General features: G+C 41.7%; 1 protein-coding gene across 1 annotated transcript; it reads left to right on the top strand.

Annotated features, from left to right (window-relative positions):
* Positions 1-9,352: 9,352 nt before the first annotated feature.
* Positions 9,353-10,124, top strand: LOC147632367 (dirigent protein 6-like). The gene has a single exon (XM_086806848.1). It carries the CDS (start codon positions 9,442-9,444, stop codon positions 9,994-9,996), a length of 555 nt encoding a protein of 184 aa, XP_086662974.1. The 5' UTR covers positions 9,353-9,441; the 3' UTR covers positions 9,997-10,124.
* The last annotated feature ends 587 nt before the right edge of the window (positions 10,125-10,711 follow it).

Genomic DNA, 10,711 nt, shown 5'->3' with positions numbered 1-10,711 from the left:
CTGGAGACCATTATTTCCATGAAGATTCTTCAAGTGAAGATGGTGATGCCAATACGTAATTGAAAGATATGTCTATATGTGCATTGGTGGGAACCAATGGATAACCGTGAGGATGCAAGTGTAGATGAGGTTAATGTAGAACAAATACATAATTCTCTTGATGAGAATGATTATGGGAATAGTTATGCTTATGATGAGAATTTTCTTGTTGAAGAGAATGACTATTATAGGAAACTTCATGATGGCTAGTCTTGAAGATAAGACAAGTGTTAAAGATCCATATAATGATAATGTGGATGATAGTGGGGATGCAAATGATTATGATCCATATCCACGCTTTTTTTGATGCTTTAGAACTAAGCGTAAAATCCCCTAAATGTGGAAATACTCGTCGAGAAAAGGGTCGGAATAGAAACGTCGAAATAGGTGTCGAAACAAGAGTTAAAAAAAGTAATTTTACCACGCATTTTTCGATGCTACTTTCGATGACTATCTCGACTGACATTTCGACTACTATTTTGATGGTTATTTTGACTGCAATTTTGACTGGTATTTTGACACTTATTTCGACTAAATTTAGACGCTGTTTTCGACGAATGTAGGAAACTTTCGACGTTGTTTTCGATGGATACAAGAAACTTTGGATGCTATTTTCGATGGATGCAGGAAACTTTCGATGCGTGCAGGTATTAAATTTTTTTGGCATAATGGTGCATCCAGCTGCTGCAGTCTTGTAGCTGGATGCACCATTATGCCAAATTTATAGAGTGCCAAAGGCAACTGTACTCTGATGTGAAGAATGAAGCGAATTTCTTGAAAACGTTAGAGAGAGTGCCATAACGTTTTTGACATTACAAAGTAGGTACACAATTCACACAAGTGCAAACAATGGCCAAATTATATTGCAAGATGTGAAATTTACATATCAAGCTCTGACGAGATAAGCCAAAATTTGCATACAATCTATATAAACTTAAAAAAAGATATGAGCTGACCAAAATGTGTATGTACAAGGGGAAAGACATGGGCAAGGCCACTCTATGCGGAGCCCTCACTCAAGATCAAGCATTGATCCCTTCAAAAACCGTACAAGAGGCTCTTTTTGGTATACCAAAACAACGATCTAACATGACAAGGTAAAGCAAGTATACAAATCATGAGGTTAAGGCTTGCCACACTTACCATATCTACAATACGCCCCCAATTAAGGTTGGCGCCTTCTCGCTCAAGCTTCTCCAGAAGAAAGTATGTGTTATGGCGGCAAGCAATGTCCTCCTCTTCTCCTGTTGTCGGCACGGCCAACCACTCAATTCTAAAAGTACCAAAACAACAAGATAAGCATTGATACTTACAAAGTAGACATAACATCAAATGAAACATACAAGATAAATGTTGATACTTACAAAGTAGACATGGAATGCTTCCTTACCGCCGCTTCGAAGGTGAGAGATTCCTATGCTCTCCATTCGGGGGCTTTGTCCGCATCCTCTTGTTGCTTGTAGCGTTGGGGATTTCGAGCATGCTTTTGCCTCTCCTCCTCGTTTCAATCCTCGGTGCTCATGTACCAAGGCTTCTCACCCCCATGCCTTCACTCTCCTAGTCAAATATCCCCGCTAATGTTTCATGACGTCCACCATGTGGTCCTTTATCCACCTTATGGGGGACTACATCACTACCACCGGTGGCCCCGGCTTGTACTCATTCCTTGATTTGATTTATGACTCTATCTTTCTTGTCTTTATCCAACTTTGGCCATAAAGTCATAGAGTCATTTGCAAAGACAATGTGGAAAAGCTCGTGGATGCGGGTCTTCATCTCTTCCCCGACATTATCCAAAACCACATTGCCATTGACAATTGTGTAAAATTTTTCTCCATCGGCGGGTGTGGGCTGTGTGTCAAAATGTCGTGAGATGATCGTAAGCGTGGAGTGCTTCTGCGCTAGATGGGGACGGACGCTCACGTGGGGACGTAGACCCATCCGTGCCCCCACTTGGACAACAACCGCCTCCACCTCCACTGCTCGAGCATTGTCCTCTCTACGAGTGGACGAGCGACCTAAGGAGGGAGGGGTTCTAGCGGCTCTTTGTGGGGTTTCTACAGGTGAACTAGGGTTAGCGGTGGTGGTGCCCGATGGTGCGGCCGAAGTGCCCGCCCCTCTCCCAAAGTATTGTTGTGCTATCGCTCTTTGCTCGAGCGTGGCTTGTGCTAAAAAACCCATAAACTGGTCAGGCGACATGGTATATGGAGAGAAGGATGGAGAGTAAGACGGTGTCTCATCTGGAGTGCGAGACATGTTTCTATACACACATAACAAAGCCCACATGGACACTTTAATAAGAGCATTCATTATGCATAAAGCATTCTGCATAAAGCTATGCATTAGGCTTATGCATAAAGCACTATGCATAAGGCCTTATGTATAAATCATTATGCATAAAGCTTATGCACGAGGCCTTATGCATAAAGCTATGCATGAGGCTTATGCATAAAGCATGAATGAGGATTATGCATAATGCTTATGCGCAAATCTACAAAACAAATCCCCAGCACCCAAGGGTGCAATAATAATAGAGGAAAGAGAGGAAAGATATAAAACCACGTACCTCTTTTCGTGATGTTGAAAGAGAGGATTAGAGGACCTACAAAACCAACAAAAGGGTGAGGAAAGTATTAGTAATGCATACATACAAAATCTTATGCATGAGGCCTTTACATAAAGCTTATGCATAAAGCATTATGCATGAGGCTTTTACATAAAGCACTATGCAAGCCATGCTATCCTAAACTAAACCATATCCCGACACTATGCATTACGCATGCATGCATAGAGCTTAATGCATGCATAGATTAAGCTCTATGCATAGAGCTTAATGCATGGATAGATAGAGCTGAATGCATGCATTAAGCTCTATGCATAGAGCATAATCTATGCATATATCTCTATGCATTAGTCGATACTCAAAGTCTATGAAGAAGATAGTATACGAGGGCCACAAGAAGTATCTCCGAGTGGACCATCCTTTGCATGAGGGAATTCTAGAGAGGTCTCCTGGCATATGGAAGAGCACTGATTGGAGGACCTTATGGGAGCTGGATCCAACCTGTACACCTCCAGGAATGAAGCATCTATCCATTTTCCATCAACTTCCATACTGGAATGACCTTCTAGTGAACCATCTTCTTGACCCAATGCACATTCTCAAGAATATAGCCAAGGTGCTTTGGAAAACCATCACAAGAGCAAGGGAGAGCAAGGCACAACGAGATGATTTACAAGAGGTTCAATGCATGCACCACTTATGGGCCCAAAATAGAGCAGATGGAAAGGTGAAGCTACCAAAAGCACCTTGGGTCATGACAAAGGATGAGCAACGGCGTATAAAGAAGTGCATTAGTGAGTTTCGTACCCCTACAGGATGCATGCATTGCTTGAAGGGAGCATTTACAAAGGATGATGAGCTTAGTGGCTTGAAGAGTCATGATTGGCATAAATTCTTGCAATTCGTGCTTCCTATAGCCATCAAGGATTGCCTCAATGATGACATTAGAGCAACAATTTGTAAAATTGGTGCAGTGGTATGTTGGATATCAAGGAAAGAGATTAGTAGAGACACATTGGAAGCAGCACGATTAAACTCCATCGAGGCTATTACAATGGCTGAGAAATACTTTCCAACAAGTATTTTAACCATTCAATTGCACTTGCTAGTTCATGTGGTTGATGAAGTTGCTGTGGCTGGGGTTGTCCATAGCCGATGGATGTTTTTCTCGGAGAGATTTATGAAGACACTTAAAGGATTTGTTTGTCAAAGAACTCATCCTGAAGGTAGTATGGTAGCAGGATGGCTTGTTCAAGAATCACTTGTATACTATAACTGAATTTCTCAGTACGTCTGATCCTGATATGCCAAGATTATGGACACAACAAGAAGATGATCGAGTAGTTAGGGAAGAGCCACAAGGGAAAGGCCTTGTGAGAACAATGGATGTAGCATTGCGTGAGAAGATCAATAAATTTTGCATCTTAAACTCACATGCTATGGAGAAATGGGTCGAGTGATATAACTTAGTGAAGGCTGAAAGGGACCAAGCTCGTTTGAGTTTTAGAAGGAGTCGAACAACCTGCACACTACCGTACCCAACAGAACTTGCACTTCTTCGAGACTTTTCTTCTAAAATAAATGGCTCGAGAAAACCATACTACAAGCTAAACGCAATGGTGAATCAATAAGTGATGAGGAGGAGGAGCTTGCACATGGTTGTGATTTCCATGTATGTGAGTTAGAGATATCTACACATTGTCTTTTATGTTGTGCTTTCGTGAATTTATATAATAAAAGTACTTATTTATTGTGCTTGCAGTATCGTAAGTTTGGGGCGATTTGGTCACTCGGACGTCACTTTTGAGTAGAAGGAATAGATAAAAAGAGAACAACATTTGATTGTGGTGTGAAGGCTAATTTAATATGCAAGAAAGTCGTTCAAGTGCAAGTGATGGCAATACTGAAGTAGGCATGCCAGATTATTGTGGAACAATAATCTGGCAATATTGAAGTAGGCATGCCAGATTATTGTGGAACAATCCAAGATATTATCAAGGTTGGATTCAGAAAGTTTGATATGTTCATTTTTTATGTGAAATGGTTCAAGTTGGTAACTCAAGGGGCGCAAGTAACTGTACACAAAGACAAGTGTGGATTTCTTCAAGTAGATCGCACAAAGATATGGATTGACCAAAGGGACACATTTGTGCTACCATAGCACTGTGAGCAAGTCATGTTTGTGGAAGACTCGACAGATCATAAATGGTTGTTTTTGTGATCCAAGTAAATCCACATGGAAAAAATATATTTGAAGAGGTGAAAATAGCAGTTGACTGTTTGCCAGAAATGCTGAGGAACTTCCCCGAGATCATGTGATGGTTGAACATACACCACTAGCACCTATTGAACAAGAAGAAGACATACTAGTTGAGGAAGTAGGTGAGCATACACCACTAGCACCTATTGAACAAGAAGAAGAATAAGAAGAAGACATACTAGTTGAGGAAATAGGTGAGGCTCACACGCGGGGTTAGGATCGGATGAAGGTGTACTCATTGAGCAAATACATCTTGAACAAGAAACAGACACTAGAGATAATCTAGAAGAAGAAGAGATTCAAGCTGAGTATGATCATGATGCATCGACGGCTCTCATGCTAGAGCTAGAAGAGGATGACGACATGGATGAATTACCTTCTACTACTACAAGACAACTGGTTCCACCAATTGACAACAATGATGGAGTATTTCTAGAAATAGATTTATTTGGAGCCATGGATCTTGCTGAGGATGAGCAAGTTGATAATGAACTTTAATTTCATTGTAAAATAGAGCACTTTCTTAATTGCACCTTATGATGAGGAGGAGGAGCTAGCATTTTTTCTCCTTCAAAGAGCGTGATGGAATTTATATCCTCCTCTCCCTCGCCTCCCCCCCTCTCTCTCTCTCTTTATCTATCTCTTTCTCTCTGATCATCTCTCTCTCTCTCTCTCTCGCTCTCTCTCTCTCTCTCTCTCTCTCTCATAGACACATATGCTTGCAAAGAGGTAGAAAGAGAAGGTTAAAACACACCCCAAGATGGGAACTAGCAGATATTATATATAAGTTCATTTTTTTTAAAAGAAAAATTTCGACTGTTTTTTCGACTCTTATTCCGATGACTTTCTCCACGCATATTTCGATGCCTATTTCGATGCACATATCAGCGACACAACCAGGCATGGAAACTAAGCATCGAAAAACAATGATTCTCTTGTAGTGATGAGGACATTTATGCGGAAGATTCTATGGGTTACAATGCTTATGAGGATATCTATGGTGTTTATCTAAATATAAACGTAGACGACTCATGGGAGGTCTATGATGGTAATTCATGGGAGGGTGACCATAATACCTATGCTTCCAATGATGATGATGATGATGCATATCCTTTTGACCCTAGCATAAGTGTGAGGAAGAGCTTCATCAAATATAGTTTTCTTATGAGTATGGGTGGTTCGAATTTATTTCCATATGATCCGGGTGGATGCTATGAACATGATGGATATATGTAAATTTATACATTTGCACATGGAGCTAATGGATGCTATGCACACGATGGATATATGCAAATTTATACATTTGCACATGGAGTTGATGGATTTCATTTTGACCCACTTGGATCAAAGAGGAGTGAAGGGGAAGATGTAAAGAATGGAAGTGAATTTCCTTTTGATATGGGTGGATCAAAGAAGAGTGAAGTTGCCTATGTGTGTTCATCCTGACAAGGATAATCCGGGTGGATCAAAGAAGAGTGAAGTTTCCTATGTGTGTTCATCATGACAAGGATAATATGGCTACACTTGCAAAGATGCAAGTATATTAGAGATTGAGGGCATACATAAATGGAATGAGTGGCACATGTTTTAGCTGATAGTGGGACATATCAAAGATGAATTGCAATTTGGTATGCAAAGTTGTGAGTTTGATACTCACAAGTGAGCTTGCTATGAATGAGGAGGGCATGATTGTGTATATGCCAGAAGAAATTTTGGGTACAAGATCAAGCGTCCTTTTCACAACTGTACATTAGTGAATTATTTGGTCAAATGGCAAGGACTACCTAAGGAAGAAGCTTCTTGGCAACCCGCCTCTACATTAGAAGGGTTTAAAGGGTTGTTCGATGCTATTTACAAGGGTCAAAAATAGTGAATTAGCTTGCTCGAAATTTTTGTAAATTCATTGTGGATAGCCCTATATCCTTGGGTTTTGGATGCTCAAATGTTTAGAAGCTACACAAGGTTCTTTTATGACATTATGGGGTAGACATTATGGCTTGTTTTGAAGGCTTAAGTGTGTGAGTAAGAGCTTCATCAATTATAGTTTTCTTATGAGTATGGGTGGTTCAGATTCATATGATCCGAGTGGATGCTATGCACACGATGGATATATGTAAATTTATACATTTGCACATGGAGTTGATGGATTTCTTTTTGACCCACTTGGATCAAAGAGGAGTGAAGGGGAAGACGTAAAGAATGGAAGTGAATTTCCTTTTGATCCGGGTGGATCAAAGAAGAGTGAAGTTGCATATGTGTGGTCATCATGACAAGGATAATCCGGGTGGATCAAAGAAGAGTGAAGTTTCCTATGTGTGTTCATCATGACAAGGATAATATGGCTACAGTTGCAAAGATGCAAGTATATTAGAGATTGAGGGCATACATAAATGGAATGGGTGGCACATGTTTTAGCTGATAGTGGGACATATCAAAGATGAATTGCAAATCGGTATGCAAAGATGTGAGTTTGATACTCACAAGTAAGCTTCCTATGAATGAGGAGGGCATGATTGTGTATATGCTAGAAGCAATTTTGGATACAAGATCAAGCTCCTTCACAATTATACATTAGTGGATTATTTGGTCAAATGGCGAGGACTACCTAAGGAAGAAGCTTCTTAGCAACCCGCCTCTACATTAGAAGGGTTTAAAGGGTTGTTGGATGCATTTTGGAAGTCCAACAAGGGTCAAGAACAGTGAATTAGCTTGGTGGAAATTTTTGTAAATTCATTGTGGACAGCCCTATATCCTTGGGTTTTGGATGCTTAATGTTTGGAAGCTACACAAGGTTCTTATGCCATTACATATGGGGTAGACGTTATGGCTTGTTTTGAAGGCTTCTTGTGCAGTTTACAGCCATATACAGTAAATTTTTTGGCTTCCCATACATGGTGTGAGCATGAGCTTGAAGCTTGACATGAGTCCATTCACATATACTCCATCCATGTGGATTGTGGTTGTACATACCAATGGTTTTGAGGACAAAACGTCTTGGGTGGGAATGGTTTGTAAGAAAGTGGATGGTCTCATATGAATATTGGGCCCAAGGCCAATAGACCATGCCCATGGACAATAATAATTATAGTGTGAAAGGGGTGGTCATGTATATATACCAACATAAGCCATAATTGGGGGCTAACTGGGATAATCACTTTCCTAATGGAAATTACCCTTTATTTTCCTAATCATAGACTAATATCTTTCATCTTTGCTAATCTTTGCTTAATCCATGTTTTCTAGGCTAATCTAGGCTAATCAGGCTAGCTACTTTCTTTCATTGAGTGCCTAAGATCGAGAGAGAGAGAGAGAGAGAGAGAATAATATGAGGTGAGAGACAAATCAGGGAGATATAGTGGGAGATGAGGTGTGTGTGTGTGTGTGAGAGAGAGAGAGAGAGAGAGAGAGAGAGAGAGAGAGAGAATGACATGCCAGCACATGCAAAGAAAATAATAAAGACAAACATACTAGTAAGAGAGGGAGAGAGAGAGATTGTAGACAAGCAAAGGGAAAGAGAGAGAGAGAGAGGGAGCGGGAGGTGCAAGGGGAGGGAGGAAAAGAGAGACGCCCTTGACAAGGCAAGGTAAAAATTATTTAGTATACGCAACATGAAGAACTAATATAACCAAACACGATTATTTGCTTTCATCTTTTCTATATATTATACTCATAGTTTGATTCATATTTGTTTTCTATGTATTATGCTCATAGGTGAATACTCAGATTTTATTGTAGGTGCATTGAATAATGCCACTGACGTGGCATTATTTAACGCAAGACCTTAGGTACCCCTTGCACGTCTCACCATTCTCCACCTCGCGAGACCGCCTCCACGTCCTTTCCTCTCCATGTCTTGCCATTCTCCCGCTCGCCCACCTCCACAACCCATCAGCGATGTCATGCTCGTCGACTGCCCCTCCTCTCCTACTCCACGTCTCTCCCTCCTCCTCACTGACCACCTTCCACGTCTTTCTCCCCCTCAATCAACCTCCAAAACCCACCCCACTCAACGCGCCCAACAAGCACCCCCACTTCCTCCTCCTTATGGCTCGGCGGAACTCAGAGAGAGAACAGTCCATCGTCAAGGACGTTGGTCTAATAGAGAGAGCGGTTAGGCGTACAACATGCAGGAGCAAGCACAAGAGAGACTGTGAGGAAACCCCACACAATGTGGCTATGCATTCTAAAGAAAAGCAATCAAACTAATAATCACCATTCCTCAAAATAATTAATTAACCACAAAAAAGAACATTAATCAAACCTACAAAAGACGCACACAAATTAATTGATGCCCACAAAAAAACGTTTTGGGGCCTTATTGCTCGTAGCTTGATGCTCCTTTCATAGTAAGCACAACCAAACGAAAACCCACTAGCGTTGACGGATTGGCCGGCCCAATTTGCCGGCTTTGTACTTTATATATAGTATATATATATATATATATATATGGGAGCCTACTGCACATCGTATCAAGTCCTCCTTAGATTTCCCAAATATTAATAATTTTCCTGTAGGCTGATCAAGCGAGCTACTGTTGTGTGATCACCGCTGTATTCAAAAGCCCCCAGCTACCAGCAATATGGCCAGCCGCTGGCTCCTCGCATCATGCCTGCTACTGGCGCTGATCAGCTTCAACGCCACGCCGGCGTCTTGCCACAACAAGAAGATCAAGGCCGGCCCGTCCCACTACAGATTCTACCTCCACAACACCGTGTACAGCACGGCCGTGAATAACACCTACTTCACCTCGGTGTACAGTTCGCCCCCTCCGGGCAACTTCTCCAACCCCTTCTCCTTCGGCGTGGTGACCACCTTCGAGGCCCCACTGACGCTGGGCGCCTCCAACCGCTCGGCGTCGGCTGGGGTGGCGCAGGGCTTCTACGTGCTGGACAGCCAGAAAGGCTTCGTGCTCTTCCACACCTTCACCGCCACCATCGACGATGGCACCTACAAGGGCACCCTCACCATCATGGGCCAAATCGTGGAGGCCCAGGAAGTGCGCACCCTCACCGTCGTTGGCGGCACCGGCGACTTCCTCCTCGCGCGCGGCCTCGGCACCAATCGCCTCGTCGAGATCGTGCCGGTTATGCCTGCCCGATGGATCCTCTCCTTTGATCTCGACCTCTACTACTAGACCACTTGTGCCTGTCTTCCTCAATAACTCATTGCTTTTTTCACAGTCTTCCTCAATAACTCACCTTAGGCCTTGCTTTTTTCTTTAATTAAAAACCAAGAACCTATAAGGCCCTGCCACATTTTCTAGACGCCACCAAAACATCAGTATTCTTTATTCTTCTAATTATGATCTCAAATGCCTAGTCAAGTAAAAGAAGTACATTTACATCAAGTGAGCTTCTCAACACACATTCCCAACACCTCCAGGTTTCATATCAGAGCACTGCTAGAAAAAAATGTTTTTTTCAACCCTTAAAATTAAAGGCAATGCGTAGGCTTATTTAACTGGGATTTAGACTGGAAAATCACTAGAAATCGTACTATTGCCGGGATTTATAACTAAAATATGCAAATTTAACCATTAAAATTAAAGGCAACATGAAATTTCAACCGGGATTTCTAAGTTTTAGCCGGGAAAATTACACTACGAACTGGGTTATGTGAGCACCGAATCAGAGCATGAAATACAACACTAAACGTACAACTTTTGATTCAAGAAAATAAAAAGGGGTACCCACTAGGCGTGTTTATTTTTAAACGAGAGTACAGTACATAAACGTGCATGTGTTCAAGACTCGTTAGGTGTATAAAACTAAATGTCTTTTATCTCGTGTGCCCCTTGTTGAGGGCATCCTATATAGCTCCTTACAACCTCCTATTAAGCCTTGAAAATC

This window comes from Cibotium barometz, chromosome 13 (genome assembly GCF_041138505.1).
Source record: "Cibotium barometz isolate CiBa-2024 chromosome 13, ASM4113850v1, whole genome shotgun sequence".
Lineage (NCBI taxonomy): Eukaryota > Viridiplantae > Streptophyta > Polypodiopsida > Cyatheales > Cibotiaceae > Cibotium > Cibotium barometz.
Note: the sequence above shows the minus strand (reverse complement) of the source record. Positions and strands in the feature narration are given on the sequence as shown.

Excerpts from the sequence above, each read along its gene's own strand:
- LOC147632367 (XM_086806848.1), top strand. The coding sequence starts at position 9,442 with ATGGCCAGCCGCTGGCTCCTCGCATCATGCCTGCTACTGGCGCTGATC.